General features: G+C 50.4%; 5 protein-coding genes across 5 annotated transcripts; 3 read left to right on the plus strand and 2 right to left on the minus strand.

Moving 5' to 3' along the window:
• Nucleotides 1-36: 36 nt before the first annotated feature.
• Nucleotides 37-3474, minus strand: SCP_0905810 (hypothetical protein; the record flags this gene model as incomplete). Its single annotated transcript, XM_027761813.1, has 15 exons — nt 37-753; nt 805-936; nt 994-1199; nt 1259-1498; nt 1559-1664; nt 1713-1804; nt 1872-1881; nt 1932-2543; nt 2592-2603; nt 2655-2940; nt 2991-3018; nt 3073-3103; nt 3159-3197; nt 3263-3269; nt 3329-3474. The coding sequence occupies 15 exons, from the start codon at nt 3472-3474 to the stop codon at nt 37-39; spliced, it is 2664 nt and encodes an 887-aa protein (XP_027617614.1).
• A 1273-nt stretch (nt 3475-4747) lies between these two features.
• On the minus strand, nt 4748-6155 carry SCP_0905820 (Casein kinase II subunit alpha; the record flags this gene model as incomplete). The annotated part of the gene is made up of 8 exons (XM_027761814.1): nt 4748-4818; nt 4875-5023; nt 5074-5222; nt 5280-5444; nt 5498-5581; nt 5635-5904; nt 5965-6041; nt 6098-6155. 8 exons carry the CDS (start codon nt 6153-6155, stop codon nt 4748-4750), a joined length of 1023 nt encoding a protein of 340 aa, XP_027617615.1.
• A 605-nt stretch (nt 6156-6760) lies between these two features.
• SCP_0905830 (hypothetical protein) lies at nt 6761-7725 on the plus strand (the record flags this gene model as incomplete). The annotated part of the gene is made up of 6 exons (XM_027761815.1): nt 6761-6787; nt 6839-6923; nt 6995-7053; nt 7103-7221; nt 7323-7458; nt 7558-7725. 6 exons carry the CDS (start codon nt 6761-6763, stop codon nt 7723-7725), a joined length of 594 nt encoding a protein of 197 aa, XP_027617616.1.
• Nucleotides 7726-9020: 1295 nt separating this feature from the next.
• Nucleotides 9021-11168, plus strand: SCP_0905840 (hypothetical protein; the record flags this gene model as incomplete). Its single annotated transcript, XM_027761816.1, has 8 exons — nt 9021-9031; nt 9087-9137; nt 9185-9415; nt 9478-9747; nt 9809-10030; nt 10083-10478; nt 10539-10898; nt 10949-11168. 8 exons carry the CDS (start codon nt 9021-9023, stop codon nt 11166-11168), a joined length of 1761 nt encoding a protein of 586 aa, XP_027617617.1.
• A 3836-nt stretch (nt 11169-15004) lies between these two features.
• Nucleotides 15005-17198, plus strand: SCP_0905850 (Laccase-5; the record flags this gene model as incomplete). The annotated part of the gene is made up of 13 exons (XM_027761817.1): nt 15005-15184; nt 15238-15306; nt 15362-15482; nt 15538-15651; nt 15706-15769; nt 15831-15923; nt 15979-16135; nt 16197-16376; nt 16435-16491; nt 16550-16750; nt 16807-16923; nt 16973-17084; nt 17143-17198. 13 exons carry the CDS (start codon nt 15005-15007, stop codon nt 17196-17198), a joined length of 1521 nt encoding a protein of 506 aa, XP_027617618.1.
• Between the last annotated feature and the right edge of the window lie 235 nt (nt 17199-17433).

The following is a 17433-nucleotide window of genomic DNA, read 5'->3' on the forward strand; positions in this document are numbered from 1 at the left end:
GAAGCAATCAACGTCTGATCAAGGCGGCAGCACATCTCACGACCTGTAGTTTACGCCGTCAAGGAAGCCAGACTCGTGCATGAAGGACGTCCATCTCTCGTCTAGCCGTGAATTCCTCGACGTAAGTCCCAAGTCGACCAGCTCTGTCGGAGCTAAGTAGCCTTGCTGCTGGACACCCGCATACACTGGCTCGGGGGGATACATCTGGCCGCGATCGCGGTAAGGTTGAGCACTACCCTGCGGTGTGTGATACTGCGAGGCTGCCTCAGTATCATCGTGCGTCTGAGTCTGTTGAGGAAGACTGTGAGACTGTTGGGACCATGCATACGTTGTCGATGGCTGGGAGTGGTCAATTTCAATCGGTCTATAGGATCCTTGTGAAGTGCGGCAGTCTGAAAAAGATGTAGAGGAGAGGGTTTCATCTAACCTCCATCCGGAGTGAGTCGGGGCGACCGGAACTTGTAGCGAGGAAGACGCTGGTGGTGCCGAGGGTGCCATCGGGGGCGCTTGCTGGTCAAAGGATGGCGCCTCCGCGAATGGCTGACGCAATTGGTCAAGATGCTGCGAAGGCGAATGAGACAGCCGCTTGGAAGCCACCAATTTTGTCCGGCCCGCGAAAATTTCCAGTTCATCTTCGAAATCTTCGGTGTTCACATTCCATAGGGAGCCATTGTATGCGCCCTCGGCGGAGGGATTATTCTGCGCCCCAGATAGAGAGCTGTGAGCCTTCTCGCTAAGCCTCATGATAATGGGCTACAACAGGCAACGATTGGCATGAAGAATTAACGAAACACTGCAACTCACTTGAGCTTTGGCAGCGCGAGGTGAATGATTTGCCGCCTGTTTGAACAAAACGGAAGCCAGATCTAATTGCACCATCGCAGCAGAAGCTAAGGGTGACCGTGGCCCTCGGACCACCACTGTCCCGAAGACGACCTGAAAAATACCGGAACGTTAGCGACAAGGACGATAATGACAAGTAAGACTGCGTACGGCAGCTGAAAAGGCGTACGTCCAGATTGGCCAAATTCGTGCGCACACACCCGGATAAATGGCGAACTGATCGCGGATCACTTTAATGATTGTGCACGATGATCTATACGCAGTCAGGAACGAAGATGCGTATGCACTTCGGAGAGGATTTGCGGGACAATCGATGATGGCCTGAGCGAAGAAGCTGCGATGGATGTACAACAGGACTCCAGCAAGGCATGTTTTGTCAGACGTCGCATGTTGTGATGAAACGACGATTACTCACGAACTTCTCGGGAGTGTGCCAAAATGAACCGCTGCATGGAAGTTGGTACAGGTAGCGATGTATTATTTGTTTGGGATTCTCGTTCTTCGAGCATTTCTGCTTCACCGGGAGCTTGAGGAAAATCGCGCACTAGATGATCGAGTTCCATGATGGTATCATAGGAGGGACCTTCCGCTGTTAAGGTCTTGGACGCTACCTCTGCTACGCACTCTGCTGTAAAGAGACAGTGCCACGAGGCGTCTAGGAAGAAAGCATGTTCAAATTAGAGGACGAAACTATGAAACATCGATATATACTGACGGTCTAGTACGGCTTCGCTGTCTTCACGCATACTTTTCTCATAGTAAGGATACTTGCAATCTAAGTATGGACGCGAGAATGATGGAGGGCGACCTGTGGTAAGACTCTGAATAATCATCAGAGGCGGCACATAGCACATGAGAAAGGTAGCAACCTGCCACACATCCGCCGTGAACAGGGTCCAGAACAAGATACGACGTCTATGGACGACCTTCTGACTCAAGCCCCACCTTGCGCTGTCTCGATCTAGCGGTATAGTGAATGAGGGAGTTCTCATAGAGCAGGTACAAAAATCTGAAAGCAGCAGACTTACGCAAGCCAATCTATAAGTACATCAGTCCAGGGCATCCACGACAAGAGACATCTGACGTACGCTGTGGGACAACTGAGCGCAAAGCACGAACAGACCCCAAGACATTTCCATACTAGCCTCGCTGTCACCAGGACCATTATCTGCCATGGCATTGTAGACACTAAACAGATGAAGTGCCTGAATAGTTACAAGAGCGGGCTTCGCCATCACGGGCTCAAGACATAATGCAGCATTGGCAAGCTGCTGATAGTGTGCCCCTTCTGCATGCGACTGCTCTTGCTGAGGATCTACCAGCGCTCCGACAGCGAAGATGAAGAACAGCAGGCTAAGTGCATGAGGACCAGAATAGCCCACTGTTGACGATGGATCTGCTGTGGGTCGACGATAGAAATAAGGGAGCATCTCTCCGACGACCTGTTCTCGCGTGATTCCATTGAACATCCAGGCGACGCGCTCCATGTACATCTCCACGAGCTGGGATGCACGCTCATATGGTGGCAGGTGGCTCTCAACAAGTTCAAACACTGCATGAGAGTTACCCGTGGGTGTGAACGGGAAGGCAGAGGAGAAGCGCAGGAGCTCCCCCAGAGCAGGAGGACTTTCCGAATCTCGTATTGATTCAGGGGATGCACCGTCAGCGTCGGAGGATGTGCATGCTGCGTCGCTGTCCACCTAAATCCGGTCATTCGAATATCAGAAGGAAGAATAGATGACACTCACGGTAAGGAGATACTAGAACATGATATCAAGGCAATGTCACGCAGGAACAGGTCATGTACGTACCTCAGCTCCTCCTGTTGGGCCGAAGAATCTTGAGACACCATGGTCGGAAACTGACAATGTTCCGAACGCGTCAATAGCGTCCCGGATGTTAGTAGGTACATTCCGAGATATGGGTAGGTCCTCTTCCTGCTCTGCAGAAGCGGTTGCTTTGTCGCCAGTTAGCAAAGGATGGGGCTCGTTAGAATACTTTGCATGGGCTATTGCGAGGGCATCCTCTAATTGTCGTATTCGCTCGTTCATTTTCGCAATCCGTTGGTGGAGATGTTCTGTAGCAGCTAGAACAAAGCTGCACATCATGAGTGCATGAAGTCACCAATCAGTGGGCGCTTTGCGTACCGAGTTCCCTGTCCGGTGGCAAGGCTCCCTGGGTCAATCATGAAACTCGGGAAGGTCTGTAATAACTAGATAAACTCCGTACCATTGGGGCATAGTGTTGCACACCCTCTCCTCTGTCAAGCAACGTGAACTGCAGCATTTACCGGAGACAAGTTGGGTATGGCATACCTGACATGATTGACATGGGATGGTTTTATCGCAACGGATCTAATAAACCAATCAATTGCTATCAACTCAGTATTTCGATACATCAACATGTCCTCTCCACGCACTTTCAATCTACGACAGCATTCCATTGATGAGTAGCATCTCGGAGCGAGCGGACAATAGGAGCGTACCTACGGCACTCCGCGCATGAAATCTCGCCCCTACTGCGTTTCAGTTCAATCTCGCGACTGCTCTCGAACCTGATCTCCTCGCTGTCCTTCCGACCGGCACGACGAAGACGAGTTGAACCGCTTGGCTTCGTGAGATCGGCTGGCATGGTAGGTTGCAGGATTGCCTGGATTGGAAATGGATTGAACGAGACGATCAGCGCCAGCTTTACCAAGTTGGTAACCTACCTACCTGTATCTGAGATTCCAGAGTGGACTCCGAGACGAGCGACGGGCCAGCGGGCGGGTCACAGCCTTATAAGTCGCGAAACCTTCGAGGACCCAAGAATTCTTCGCAGGAGTTCCTTCGGAGTGTATCCGAAGCGGGTGTACTAGGAAGGGGCGGTTTCTTGGTAATTCAATGCCACCGCGGTCTGCAGGCTCCCACGAATACGGTCGCGGTCCACTCAGGCGCGTTGAACATCACCGATGACCTATATATCCTAGCGAAACGCGTGTACTAATAAACCAGCTACGATGCCACGTGTCAATTTACTATGCTCTACAGAAACTTAAAGTGCAGCGACAACTTCAGCGTACGTTGGCACTTGAGACCCTCCCGGATTTGTATCCCTGAGTGAATGTAAGGTTTGCCTGCCTTACAATGTCACCATTTGTCGCCAGTACAAATTTATTGATAAAGTTTACATGTGTGATCAGGACTGAATAGGGACTCAATTGACCAATTGAATTTGTTACGGCAAATAGAAACTGTGTTTCATCTACAAACGGTTACTTTGTAGTGAGCACGAAATTCATCATTTGTTGGGGTAGTAAATTTGAGTTGGTTTTCAGGTGTGGACGTTCTCGGCAACAAGCGCCCGGGCCCGCTGTGTGGGATCTAACTCTATCGGTAACAGCCCTCGATCGGTCCAGCGATACGGTACTCCAAGCAGGTTGAAGCACGTGCTACAGGCAGTGCAAGCTGTGGTACTAACTGAAGGATTGCATCACTTGTTGAGTGCATGGACGAGGACAGGAAATTTTAGGGTGAGTCCAAGCCCATCACACTACAGGCCCACCGGTGGGGCGAATTGATGGTTCTAGCAGCCATGTTCCAGTGCGGTGCAAGAAAGTGTACTACCGACACGCACATAACACGCGTTTAATGATCTCACGCGGAACAGAGCGCGGCAAATTTGATGTACTTAGAATTCTATGATAGTAAACATCAATCGTTGTAAGTGCGCAGTGGATCAGATGAAAAGCATTTGAATGCGCGGTGAAGGCTCTAAAGAGGGACGATGAGCGATGCCGACCGGCGACAAATCTGAGCTGGATGGGGCAGAACCAATACCATTGCGATAGCGCACCGTAGAAGAGCCAGTCATCTAGCAATTTGTTCTATGGTTGCACGTGACAACTACCCCGTTGTCAAAAAAATCAATTCGAATAGAAACCAGAGTCGCTTGGGCATTCCGCAGGATTTGAGGGTATCTGAAGCCTGACGATGTCTGTGATAAGGGATTCAGGGTGAAGTTTGCAGGAAATAAATAGCAACAGTCCATACTGAAGTATGCATGCGATTGGGCCTCGGCGGCAGTTAATCTTTCTTGATGATCGTACCGGAGCAACCTGTCCAGAAGGTCCAGAGAGTCATGTGAAACTAACGCGCGATTATCTGCCGTTACAAAGCGAGTCCACGGCTGCTTGGAATAACTTTACTGCAATCAGTGCCTTAGGCTTCGGAGCATGATGAGAGCACAAACCTGGACAGGAGATCGTCGTTCTCCGCCTGCATATAGAGTGCGTATGTGTTGAGGTACTGCTCGAAGTTGGCGCTTCCGAGCACCTTCAGGATCTTCAGCAATTGATCCTCGTTATCCCTTCCACGGAAGAAATGTTCTCTTCGGAAGATCTGAGCCGTAAGGCGTTGTAAGAGAAATGTTGCCAGAACATTGAACAATTTACGTACCATGGCAGCAAGTATACAACCTACGCTCCACATGTCCAGACTGTAGTCATACAGCCTGTTATTCACTAGTAATTCGGGAGCCTTGTAGTATCTTGAACCAACTCTAGGGTGATACTCTGTGCCAGGATGATAGAACTCGGCCAGACCCCAGTCTATGAGTCTGAGCTGGAGAATACGCGTTAGGACTGCCCGACAATCACCGCGGTAACGATTCTCACTTTCTGGCATTCACGGTCATACATGATATTCCCGGGCTTCACGTCGCGGTGCATTATGCCGCGAGAGTGGACAAAGTCCAAAGCCTACCGAGGTGGAAAGTGTGAGAGGATACCAAGAACGATGAAGCAGCTCTTACTTTCAATAGTTGGAACAAATAGTGCTTAATCTCCATCTCCGTCAACACGCTATACAACTCCTTCCATTCTACGTTCTCTACATACTCCATAACTAAGCTCTTCGATCGCGATGGGGGATCGTGTACGACATCGAGCAGACCGACAATGTTCGGGCCACCGCTGAGATTTCTCAGTATCTTGATCTCGCGCTTTATCTTCTTCTTCGCTACAGGCTTCAGGACCTTGACCACACACTTGTCCTCGTTCGAAGAATCAAGACCTTCGAAAACCTGTGAGGCAAGATCGCGATGAGGGACAATCTACAGCGGGGTACATGCCCATATCCATACATCGGAATATTTGCCACCTCCAATGCGTCGGACTAATTCGTAACGGTCAGGCACATTCCAATCAATCGTAATTCTTTCTGCATGCTACCTGTCAGAAGACACCTCACAAAGACGAATTTGAACCGTTGCTCACCATAATCGAACCACGCCGGTCCAAGGAGAGCATTCACATCAGCATACACCCGAGCCATTTGGGCCACAGTAACAGATCCTTCGACCAGAGGGATGGAATGCCGGAACAATGGCACTCACGACCAGCACATTATATGTGCTCACAAGGCTGTCGTCTATTGCGACCTCGACATGTTTGACTTTTGATCACTGGCGTTGGCATGTTCTTTGTTCTCTCAACGACACGTGGGTGGGAGTCTGGTGAGAAACCAGCCCTCTGCCGCTGCCGGGCCGCTGAAATCTCTTCAGGACCCCGGAATATGGGAGAGGAACTCTGATCCTAAGGTTTGCCAGTTTGTCCGGACATTTTTCTGGTTCCCACGCTTTCTGAGCGTGCGTTTCGGCGAGAATGGAGTCGATGGCCTGTTTTCAACCGACCAAAATTGTCGGATTGGAGTAATCGGGGTTCCTCATTCCGGGGTCCTATCTCTTCGCACCCGGCGCCAGGAGTATTGAACTTATACGTGGTTCTGCGCATGAAGCTTGTATACTGCCGCAAAACTGAATCTGCCACTCCGAGCCTCGTGGAGACGAGTTTGGCATGCCTTGACCACGAGTCTTTCACAACGCTCGACCAGTACAGGCAACCTCACTGTGGCCTCGCTCGCGCTTCGTCACGGTGATCATGGCACCATATTTTGAGACGGCTAAGGTGAAGAGTGTCTTATATGCGTATGCTATGGTAGTGTTGAAAGGATTATAGTCTTTTGCAGATGTTCCAATTACTGATGAGGGAGTTGATACCGCTTCGTTTCTCGTGTCGTCGACTGACTTCGTCAACATGTTCGGTAAGTTGAGACAGAGCCGCCGTCGAAGCCGCTATAGGTTGCTGTTCACTAACATTCGGCGTCCTCGGCAGGTCTTCTCGGTTCTGGGGTATTTGCTTTCGTACAAGCTGATCTTAAGAGCAATATCGGCGCATGTTGACTTCCTTGTTTCACCTTTGATTTACTCACTTTTGTTTCAGGGTGTGCGAAGTCGGTATGAGGCCACTTCCGATAGGTCCACGACTTTGGAGAAACTAGTACTTTATGAAGCGGAACGTCACGAATGCCATGGTACTGCTTGCCTAGTTCGGCTCATCCGGTGAGTGACTTCCCAGTCCTACGTATCTTACAACCCGCTTAGTCGATGTCGCTCTCGTCTATACGCCCGACTTGCGCATAATTGCGAACATACGATGATAGTGGGCTCCTCTTCGCTTGTCAGGCTCTGCAAAACATGCAGAACGACGATTCCTCGGAGCTACACATCTGTTTCAAACGATCATATGACACGAATCTAAGACATCACCACTCATTTATCGTTCGGTCTGCTGTTTCTGTACGTATCCGTTGCCCTTCAACCGCCGATAAACTATATCTGATCTCAATCGTATGTTGTTCCGTATCTTTATCGACCCAATCGCCTTCTATTCGACAGGTTGCGATCAGAGCAGTCCCCCATAGACGCGACTTCTACATCCGCCTGACTCAAGGTGGCTCGCATGAGAAGTTCGATGCTGAGCTAACGAAGTGGCTTGCTGGTTTGGAGACGATTGTAATGCGGATGAAGGCATTCTTGGAGAACGGAGGTTACGGGAGGGTATGATTGACCATCGATATGAAACTCCAGGTTTCAGAGGACTATGGCCCTCGTTAATTTTCGACATATTTTCAGCTGGATTGTAGACCCTATCGTATAAGTAGAAGGGCTGCAAGACTTGTTATGAGTGTTGCCCGTGCACCGCAGAGCCGTCAATACGTGGGTGCAATTCATGTTCGACGTTTCTGATCTGTTGTATGCTAGATCCCCAAAGCATGAAAGCATAGCAGGTCGCGGCTGTTCGAGTCCAAGGAAGAATCCCATTTTTGCAGTGAACTTTCCGTAAGCGGAGCCGTTGACGGGAGCTTCCTGTATGAATGCGCCTCGATCTCTGACTTCGTCTGAGACGCGCCTTCTCCATGTCCACGGGGCAGCGTTTACTTCCATCTTTTGGATATTCGCTGCCATATCGATGTCGCGGCAAGCCCTGCACTGTGGGTGAGGTTACTAGTATAGAGCCCTAAAAATGCGATATTCCCCGAAAGCGCCCCAGCTGGAGCCTTGGGTTTGAGACGCAAACTTTGAGCATTTCCAGCGTTGTCATGGATCAATTGAGTTGAAATCAAGAGTCATTCTGCGCGCAGTCACACGTCCGTCAGAACAAGACATACATATGTTCAAGCGCATGGTTCAGAGAAGAGTACTCAAACAGGAACATTTGTGCCACAGAATCTCCTGTGTGATACGAGAGCTGGAGACGGGAAGCGGTGCACATACATGATGGCAGGCTATGGCAGGACGACCGGGGGCATCACAATTTCTAAACAGGCAAGCTACCCCATATCATGATCAGCCGACCACGACATATGCGGGCGTCTATCTTTCCTGAGATCATCCATGCAGTCAAGGAGGTATTGCGCCCACGATACACAAAAATGCCTTTCAGCAAGTACGAACAGCGAACAGCAAGCCTCATCAGTGGCTGCACGATTAGCGGCGATGGGGAGGCGCAACGTAATTTTCGGGAGAAACTGATGGAATAAATGACTGCCAAGAACACGCACGGTCAGAAGTTAGTATCAGGAGGTATTCTATATCCGGACGACGGAGCACTCAATTCGGGGTTTCTCGTTGTGAAGCCTGGGAAATGTTTTGGGTGTGTTTTCCGAATTTCCAAGAACTCCATAATCAAATAGATCCCAATGTTTTCGCTTCTTTATTGAACCTATTTTATATGTGAACCCCCTCCTCACTTCCACGTCAATCCCCCCTTTCCCGTCGTCGTCTAATCCTGCCCCCAACCTGCCCCGCCACACACATTTCCCATCGCGTGCTCGAGTCGTGAGCGAGCAGCGAATGAAATGGAGATAGAGTGAGCGGCGGGTTCTATTGTGACCATTATCTTTATCTGACGATGCGATTCTTAGAAACCAGCAACCAGCGCAGACCCTCTCTGCTCTCATGTCGTCGGCCGCGATGTATGTGTTGCAACTATCGCCTTCTTTGTATCTTACTTTGTCAATAGATTGCCCCAGAAGCGCAAGGCGCCACCCGCGGAGGGAGAGCTATCTCCAGGAACGTTTGGTATGACCGACAATCAGAGCGTCTCGGTTGGTACTGTCGATTCTCAGCTTCCCAAGGGCGAATACGAGACTGGACGCGTCATATGTGAGGCGTGCGGTGAAGGCATTTCGTTCAGGGATGAGATAACAGGTGGTTTCACGGTTAAGCATTGGGATGAACATCGTCTCCAGTGGTACGTCTTTTTGGATGATTTCATCTTACGACCTCACTCAGTGGGTTTCATGGTCATAATAGTCCAAATATTTCTCAGCAAGTTCAGGACGCGACTGCGCCCAGTCCGGAAACCCAGGTCGACGCGTCTCAACCGCCAGCCAAAAGACGACGTGCCAAGCGATCGGAGGAGGAGCGTATTGATTATCTTCGCTCTGACCCTTATGTCGCACAATTTGAGGCATATCGCGTTCTGTGCGCGTCCTGTGATAAGTGGATTCGCTTGCGGCCCAATTCCACCTATTGCTCGATTCCATGGGACGCTCACCGCAAGAGCTGTTTGGCGAAGAAATTGTACGTATTTTACGCGAGTTTTACCGACGGACATAGCAGTGAACCCTTTCGTCTGTGCCAGCGCTAAGAATGCTTCCCCAACGGACGATCGGAGCAACGTATTTGTGACCGATCCTCTCGTGCGCAAGTTCGATGCAGAGCGCGTCCTGTGCAGAAATTGCGAGACATGGATTCGGCTGGGCGCGCATGATAACTTACTGGCTGTCAAGAAGTGGATGGAGCACCGCGCGGTTTGCCAGCAAGAGATTACGAGTACTTCAGCTGCACCGCCCTCCGCCGCGAAGTAAGTGCTCCCATGACCGTTTTCATCTCTGCTTGACGCGATTCTGCCACAGCATTCCGACGATCGACAGTGTTCCCCCTCCTCCGAAGCATCTTCTGGCTCTCGCTTCTTCATCGTCATTGCCGCCACCCGTTCCGGCAGGCCCTCCCTCTCCTACCGTGAATCCGATCGCAGTACAACCTATGTCCAATGGTGTCGCTACAGTTCCCCAGCCTTCTCCTTCTGCTTTCAAGGACCTTAACCCATTGAATTTCGGCCCGGCACATGAGAGCAGGCGTCGAAACGCAGAGCAGCGCGCTGCGGCACTACGTTCTGATCCCTTGGTAGGCGATGTCGAGCCCAACCGCGTCTTTTGTACACTCTGCCAGAAGTGGGTCCAACTGAGACAGGATAGTTCTTATTGTGCCTATCCCTGGTTGCAGCATCGTGGAAAGTGTCTCAACAGGCAGTGAGTCCGCCTCAGCTGCTCGCGCTACTGATCTTTCACTGATGTGTACTATCTTGGTAGTCAGAAGAGGGCTCAGAAAGACGTGGAATTGGCTGCGTTCAGGGCTCAGCGTACACTGAGTGTGACTGCAACCCCGTCGGTGGGTGCGGACGACAGCGATGGGCCCGAGTCTGAAGAAGGCGTTGAATCAGGCACAGAGGAGGAGAAAGGCAGAAGGCGTGCAGAGAGGCGCGAGGCCAGGAAGAAGGCGAAGGCCGAGGCTCTCACTCAACTGCGCCAGGAAGATGAGGAGAAGCAGGGGGGGGTTGGCGTGTCGATGTTCGATATCTCCGGGTATGACGACGACGCGGATGGAGATTACGATATGGACCCGGACGTACTGCGGCCTCGATACACGGACCTCGATTCGCCCTCTGGACGGTAGGAGGCTTTCTTCGAACAATGTGAGTTGAGCGCTAACGTAAGCCTAGGTTTGACTTCATCTTCGGGTCCGTCAAACACTTGTTCAAGTCGACGTTCGATCAGAATGACGAGTTAACCATCGCGGCTTTAGTCACCTACTTGAACGCTGCCATGCCTCCGGACAAGCATGAAGACTACGATACCGCGGAAGTAATCAAAGGTGCGATGGCCCTGCACGAGCGAGGAGACTTCATCTTCCAGGGCGACGTCCTCCGCGTACCAAATTAAAGCGCAAATTTCCACACTCGTTAACTCTTCATGTTTTGTGTAGTGACGTTGGTTCGGTCATCTTCGGTGCCGATGTACTTCTGTTGTTTTATCCATTTCTCGGTGTATGAGGGACTTTTTGACAATTCATTTTTATGGGGTTCGGTGCGTCCAGTCCCGTTCGTGATTTGGACATTTTTGCGAAATATTGTAACATCCCCGCGACATGCTGTTGTTCCTCGCTCCAGATATTCTGCTTTGCACTTGTTGTTCACAAGTCCATAACAATCATTGTTGGGTTTTCTTGCATTTTGTACATACATATGACATTCATATACCATTGTAACTGTCTTTTTCTTTGCAAGATTGTAGTCAGGAACGCGTGAAGTTGGCACCCGCACGCATCCCAAGGCTCCAGTGTCAACATGTCACGAGGCATTCTCTTGGTACGTTGGCCACGATTGCGTGAGGCATCAAATTTATCGATGGAGCTAATGACTAGCTAGCAGTACTAGTATTAGACTCTTGACCGGTCTCTATAGCGTACCAATATTTGCAATGCTACTTACATGTACGAGGCGGTAGGGAGTGAGGAGCGGGAGGAGAGGCGGTGCTATAGATAGCATTATCGAAATTCAAGAAGGCACGGCAGACTGTCAATTTCGCTATGTACAACCCAGCCCGGGGACCTTGCGGGAAGGTGGAAGAATAAATGCGAGGATAGTCTAAGGATCAGTACCCAGGCGAGATCTGATGGAGGCTGCTCATCGCGAACGATGTGCCTTGTCCGAGTCGTCGGCAGTGTGAGTGATGAGAATAGTTACTATAGTGACTAAGGGGACCTCACTTCCGCACTTGGTCCGCCCAAGGAGGCGACGACCGTCGACTTCGTTCATGGGAAGAAGAACAGTGCCCACGCTGTCCGCACAATTCACCAAAGTTGCCAATCCCCAGCAACCAGACGCCGGATCCACGACATTGTCTTATGGCGTATGGATACAACAGTGAAAAGCGGGAACAAAAAGGTGCATCGATAAAGCAACGGATTGCATGCGGAGTAGACACGGAACAAGTCGGTTTTGGGGACAAGAACAATGTCAGACCGAATTCGACTCGGGGACCGATGCCAGACAAAGTTCTTCATGACGTTTTCAAGATCACGGAGAAGATGACAAGAGGCATCCTGGACAGGTGTACATGTGCGCGAACAAGGGACCCTGGATTCGAGAATGCCACGACGGACTGCACTTGCAGAACCTAGCAGGTGGTAACTTGACCCAGTAAACAAATCTTCTGTTTTGTCATTGCTGTATACCTTCGTGGGACTTCCGTGGCCAGATGTAGGAGCCCCTCGACACCAATCAACAGTGGCATCGCATTGTTCACCGCGAATGTGTTCCACCAAAATCAGAATAATAGTTTGGTAGAGATGCAGCGAGACCATTCGCAACTCGCGGGAAGTGACTGGCATTCACGTTTAGATGCTTCGGCGATTATGCAAAGGATGTCGGTACTGGCACGGCGTAGACGGTATGAGCAGGCTAGTCTGATTATCCAGCAGTCTTGAAGCCCAGATGACGGTACGGCGTGCAGGACATTCGACGATAGGTCATTCATCTATACTGGAAGGTATGCATCGCCCATGGCCCGGAGTGGCTTTCTGAGTCCAACCGGTATACGATAGATTGAGACAGAAGGGCACGTCGGAGATTCGTGGCGTATGGATTGAACGGGGATCTGAACGTACCCATTTGATATAAACGCGAAAGGAGTGCTGCATACCAGGTAGAGCCTCGAGTATCAAGGAACAACAGCCACAGCGCGTGAGAATGCCGACCTCCCGCATAGAGTGCTACGGTTCAATCCTGTTATACTGACTACAGAATATTGCACGGTGTTAGCAAGCCAAGGATTAGTATCAAGAGGTGTTTCTGTCATTTTTACCCGCCCACGCTTACGGGAACCTGGCTTACTGATCTCGCTGACACGACGTGCAAAATATGGACGACAAGTCTATGCGATGGAGGAGTTTTGCGCGAGTCGGCAGCGATAAGAGTGATCGCAATATCGGAAAGACGGCGGATCCTGATTATTTCGAATGAGTTCCAAGGGCTGACACGCGTGCAGAGTCTCACTTCACTTAGCGGCATAATATCGCATGGTTTTGTACCTGGAACCACACAACTGATGTGCCTGCATGAGTGGACATACGTCCTATCACAGTCTCCTTCTAGGAGGTCATGCATCACGATTCAAACGCAGAGATTCCTCGAACCCAAGTTCAAATTGGATCCAATCGCCGCGGATAAGAGATATCCGGGTGTTATTCTTCAATGGCAGAAAAAGCATACAATGAAAACCCCGAAGTAAGCGTAGCCTTACAAGCCGCGTAGGAAAGACGTGGATGTACAGCAAACTTACTCTAGTAGTATGGCACAGCGCTGCTGGCAGCCACGGTGAGGCAGCACCGTGTGTGAAGCTTTGAAGTACTACTGTACTGGCGGTGTACACATGACGGTCGCTCACCTTCCTGTAAACGTCGTCCCACCTTCTCGTTTGGCGTCGCTGCCGAGCCACCCAGACTCCACTTAGTCACCCGCTCCATCAATACTGGAAAGTGACCTACCTATACGGGAAGGTGACCCATCTGACGGGGATGACTACACCTACAGTGCTTGGACTCGATGTGAGCCGCCTTCCTAATTGACATGAGCTGACTGCTTTACATAAAAAGCAATATTTATGAGCAAAATACTCCACCCAGAGAGTTTGGAGCGGGCGATTACAGCGAAAGCAGAAGGCGGCACACATCGACGGCGTCCAATCACCGTATTTGAAACTCCGCGAATGCGTAAGAACGGGCGCTTGATCTTCTAAAACTTCAAATTGTTCCTTCTGTCCAAGTCGCTCTATATAGTTCGATTGTGTGACTGCTCTTGCGCCGAGGATTGCAAGTAGTTGTAATGCGGCATCTGCACAATGCACTTCCAGACTCCTGGCAAGCTTGCTCGGCACGGTAACTGGCTTATTCTATTGTAGGCATTTTCGTTGGTCTTCCAGAGCATCAGGTTCACCATTCATGTTGGTCCTATCTCTCATGCAGTGCCGCTTTGTATTACTGCATATATTAACGTCAATTACTAGATTTTTTGAAGAGTCAGGGTCGCGTTTTACATACGAGTTCCGTCTGGACCGACCGTTACTGAAGAACAACGACTCTCATGGATGATATTGTTCAATGGAACAAATTCAATTTGTTACGCAAAGTATGACTTCAGAAGCGCCCTCTCCATTGTCGGAGAGTAGACGAAAAGGACCCTGCCTTGGGCGTCTGACATTCCACGCCCTCAATCAAGCTGGGGCTTCTGGAGATACCTAACAAGGTACCCAGCCACCTATTCGGTATGGGCACCGAAGTATGACGCAAATGCAACAACTAACGACAGGTGCGATATCCTATAAACAATTATCGTGTTGCGTCTCCGCTTATATGCAGCTTATACGGGTAGCTATTGGAGTGCTGAGACAACAAGAGATGAATTGCTTAATTCAAACCTCATCTCCGCACCTGTGGTATCGCAGATGATCGCCGGTCAATATACGTGGTGCTCGATGGCGCTCCCAGCCAGCCGTGTGGTACGTTACCCCTGAACGTTTAGTATTTCTTAGCATGGAACATCTCATGCTGATAATGCGCGAATATAGTTCTTGATTAAAAGAATTGTTCTCGTGTTGAGATGTTACCTCCGCCGAGTGCATAACGAGCATTTCCTGTGGGCGTATACGCAGGCATATAAATTTCCCGGATTCGGTCTGCAGGTCGCCAATTCCCCTTCTCGACAAACCAAGCTTCCTCAATGGCGAATCGAGTGTCTGTCTCTGCCTTCGTGCTCATGTTTGTGGCAATTGCTTTCGCTGCGATTGGACCTACGACGGACTTGACCATCATCAATGCCGATATCGCCCCCGATGGGTATCTTCGCCCTGCCGTTCTTGCTGGAGGTACCTTCCCGGGTCCTGTGATCGCCGGTAATAAGGTGAAAATTTTCATGTCAATCTGCAGAACAAATGTTGCTCATCATTTTTGTAGGGGGATAATTTTCAGATCAATGTGAACAACTTGTTGACGAATGAAACCATGCTGAAGACCACCTCCATTGTATATTTCGTCTATTCTCGGGTTGAAGTCCTTATTGAGTTTGCATGCTGTGTAGCATTGGCATGGAATTTATCAGACCGGAACTAACTGGGCGGACGGAGTGGCATTTGTGAGCCAGTGTCCCATCGCTTCTGGCGACTCGTTTTTGTATGACTTCACTATACCTGACCAGGCTGGTGAGCTCGTCCGCCTCAGCTGTCTTCCAATGGACGCTGACACGTTCACTTTTAGGCACTTTCTGGTATCACAGTCATCTTGCAACTCAGTACTGCGATGGGCTGCGAGGTGCTTTCGTTGTGTACGACCCCGACGATCCCTTTGCTGACATGTACGATGTCGACAACGGTGAGACCCTTCCAACTGTCACGGTGGTTCAATGAGTCTCATAATTTTATTTAGATAGTACCATTATAACCCTTGCCGATTGGTATCATGTCGCAGCGGCCTTGGAGCCACTTGTACCGTGCGTATTATTGACCATGGAACACATATTAACGCGTGATTGATTGTGATCTTCTACCTAGAACACCTGATGCCACCCTGATCAACGGATTAGGTCCCTCCTACAATGGTTCGGACACTCCCTTAGCTGTCATCACTGTCCAGCAAGGTTTGCGGTATGTATATTTCAGACACTGGCTCGCCCATACATTGAAGGTGATATCTGCGTAGGTACCGTATTCGTCTTGTCTCCATCTCCTGCGACCCGAATTTTATTTTCTCCATCGATGGTCACAATATGACCATCATTGAGACGGATGGCGTGAACACGGACCCACTCGTTGTTGATTCTTTGCAGATTTATGCGGCGCAACGATACTCCTTCATTGTAATAACTTCCACGCCACTTCTGGGTAATCGAACGGTGTCTTATGGCACCCTTGTCTTAGCTCGTAGCTAATCAGCCCATTAACAATTACTGGGTTCGCGCTCTACCAAACAGGGGGCCCGCTGGTTATGCTATACTCCGCTACGACGGTGCACCAACTGTAGGACCTCAAACAAACCAATCTGTCAGCATCTCTCCGCTGGCAGAGACCAACCTCCACCCGCTCATCGGTGCACAAGCTGTCAGTATCTACGACCACGTTCATGCATGTGAAAAGCTACTTACTTATACATTTGTAGCCAGGTGAACCCACGGATACCGGCATAGACCTCGCTCTCAATCTAATTACGACTAACGTAAGTCCACGTTTTTGGTACTTCATACGAGCCCCAGTGATCGTCTCATGCCGCACAGAACGGCACCAAATTTTTTATGAACAGCGTGACCTTCGTTCCGCCCCCGGTGCCCGTCCTCCTGCAGATCCTGAGCGGTGTTTATAGTGCTCAGGATCTCCTTCCGGCTGGCAGCGTGTACACATTGCCCTCGAATTCAACGATCCAATTGTCCATTCCCGGGGGTGTCGTGGGAGGTGGGCATCCGCTGCACTTGCACGGGGTGAGCCAATAAATGTATTCATATCAGTGTCTGCAAAAGTGACGAACATACTGCAGCACACATTTTCTGTCGTCCGCAGCGCCTCTAGTGACGTTTATAATTACGATAACCCGGTGCAGCGGGACACGGTCAACATCGGCGTTGCTGGCGACAATGTCACCGTCCGATTCAATGTACGTTGTGCACCTCTGATTCTCGAGTTGCGTTAAGCATTCCTTGCAGACCAACAACTCGGGCCCATGGCTGCTCCACTGCCACATCGATAGGCACCTGGCGAACGGTTTTGCTGTCGTCATGGCCGAGGCGCCCACGCTGACAACGGAGACCCCGCCTCGTCAGTGTTCACTCAGATAACACTCGAAGGTGCACTGACGTTAATTCCTCTGGTGTAGCTGCATGGTCAGATCTTTGCCCTATCTACGACGCGCTATCTCTCACCGATCACTGAGTTGGTTGGTGAATCGTCCAAATCGTTACTAAACACGGTAGCCGCTGCTGTTCGCGGCTATCACTCGTCAGTCCGGTTTATTGATGTGTTGCTGTAATAAGTTTGGCTCTATGCGGGCGAGGTACTGCCCTGAAGAGGTATACCTCATTGTTTCCCGGCGTCGAGGGTCCATGCTGGTCCCTCATCTTCTCTGTTGTCTCCGCCACTTGGTGTTCTGCGCGGTCTTGCGCGCGTG

The sequence above is a fragment of the Sparassis crispa genome (genome assembly GCF_003851025.1).
Source record: "Sparassis crispa DNA, contig_000008F, whole genome shotgun sequence".
NCBI classification, from domain to species: Eukaryota; Fungi; Basidiomycota; class Agaricomycetes; order Polyporales; family Sparassidaceae; genus Sparassis; species Sparassis crispa.